Source organism: Vollenhovia emeryi, unplaced genomic scaffold (genome assembly GCF_000949405.1).
Source record: "Vollenhovia emeryi isolate VEMERY1.0 unplaced genomic scaffold, V.emery_V1.0 DF946739.1, whole genome shotgun sequence".
Classification (NCBI taxonomy): Eukaryota; Metazoa; Arthropoda; class Insecta; order Hymenoptera; family Formicidae; genus Vollenhovia; species Vollenhovia emeryi.
In genome coordinates, this window is record NW_011959627.1 from 1 (window position 1) to 1,830 (window position 1,830).

At 59.7% G+C, this 1,830-nt stretch overlaps 1 protein-coding gene across 1 annotated transcript; it reads left to right on the plus strand.

Moving 5' to 3' along the window:
* Positions 1 to 106: 106 nt before the first annotated feature.
* LOC105559334 lies at positions 107 to 1,795 on the plus strand (the record flags this gene model as incomplete). Its single annotated transcript, XM_012007550.1, has 1 exon — positions 107 to 1,795. A coding segment is annotated over exon 1 (1,689 nt), but the record flags the coding sequence as incomplete, so codon positions are not given.
* Positions 1,796 to 1,830: the final 35 nt, after the last annotated feature.

The following is a 1,830-nucleotide window of genomic DNA, read 5'->3' on the forward strand; positions in this document are numbered from 1 at the left end:
TAAAGTTGGTCCTTCGAGCCGGATTTTTGATCTCGGAGTGTCAGTGCGATAGTTCTGGTGTGCTTCCTCTGTGCTTACCGGAGAGTGACCGCCAAGAAGTCGCACAATGAGTCAAGTGGAGAGCTTGATGCGCGCTCAGGCCGAGCTGTATGGCCGAATATCCCGGTCCATCGAAAACCTGAAGAAGACCGGCGCCGCCAAGATCACTTTGGGTACTGTCGAGGCCCGACTTCAGGCCCTTGAGTCGCATTGGGTCAAGTTCGAGGCCAACCACGACCAGATACTCCTGGCACCTCCTGTGTCGATAGCCGAAAGCGACTACATTAAATTGGGCACCTACTCGTTGGCGGAGGACGCGTACCTCCAGCAGAAGGGTACGTTTCTTGATCTTGTAAGATCCTACGCTGCTGCCCGTCCTGCGCCCGCGACGAAGGTAATCTCGGAGGCGACGTCGTCAGTCCGTACCACATTGCCTCGCATACAACTGCCCTGCTTCTCGGGCAAGTACGAGGATTGGCCAGCCTTCCGAGACCTCTTTCAATCAATAATCGGCCAGGACAAATCCTCGCCCCCGGTCGAGAAGTTTCACTACCTGCGAACCTGCCTGAAGGGTGAGTCGGAGCTACTAATCAGGAACTTGACGACCACGGGTGAAAATTACGAACACGCGTGGAAAACGCTGAGCGACTACTATGAGAATAAGCGCTTGTTGGTGCGCGCTTATTTAGCTAGCTTCGTCTCATTGCCGAAGATGAAGAGCGAGTCGGCAGCGGAGCTGCGAAAGGTGTTCCACTGCCTGAAAGCGACGCGCAATTCCTTGGACAGCATCGGTCGACCAGTTTCCAGCAGCGAGGACCTCTTCGTTTATCTGGCCGTCGATCTGCTCGACCCCCGCTCGCGACGAGACTGGGAGACCTCCATCTGCGAGACCACGGAGCCTCCGTCGATTACCGAGCTGGAGACGTTCCTGGATCGGAGACTTCACGCCCTGGAGTCGATGCTCCCGGCTAAAGCGGATAGCTCGGTCGGAAAACCGGGGAGTTCGACGTCGAAGCCTACCCGCTCTCACCACGTCGGCAAGCGGGAGGACAAGTCCGGCGGAAAGCCGGGCCGTTGCTCTTTGTGTCAGGGGGACCACTTCGTCATGCTGTGCGAGGACTACCGGAAGAAGACGGCTGTGGAGCGGAAGCAGCACGTCACTAGCAGCGGTCTGTGCCTCAATTGCCTCGGCCGTCACAAGGTGGGTGACTGTATCTCGAAGAAGGACTGTTCCGCGTGCGGTCAACGTCACCACTCGTCGCTTCACGACGCGTGCCGCGAGAGCGAGGTCGCTAAAACCTCGCACGTGGCGCGGGGAGTGTCGGACAAGCAGGCTGCAGTCCTCCTCGCGACCGCTCGCATCCGCGTCGAGGGCCCACAAGGTAGGTGGTGCTTCGCGCGCGCTCTCGTTGATCAGGGCTCGGAAACGTCTCTGATTTCCGAACGCCTCACTCAGAGACTTCACTTGCCGCGTGCTCTTGCCTCGGTGGCCGTGTACGGGGTCGGCGGACAAAAGACTTGCGTAGCTAGGGGCCGCGTCGCTCTGTCGTTCAGCTCGCACTCCAGGGGGGTCGTAGTGAACGCGTCCGCGCTCGTGCTTCCTCGGCTTACCGTCTACGCCGGTCGACTTGATGTAACCGATCGGGAGTGGCCTCACCTACGAGGCCTGGAGCTCGCGGATCCGGAGTTCGGGGGCGCCGAGCGAATCGATGTCCTCCTTGGGGCCGACGTCTTCGCCTCCATCATCTTGGAGGGAGTTCGCCGAGGGGGCTCTCGCGATCCGGTGGCCCA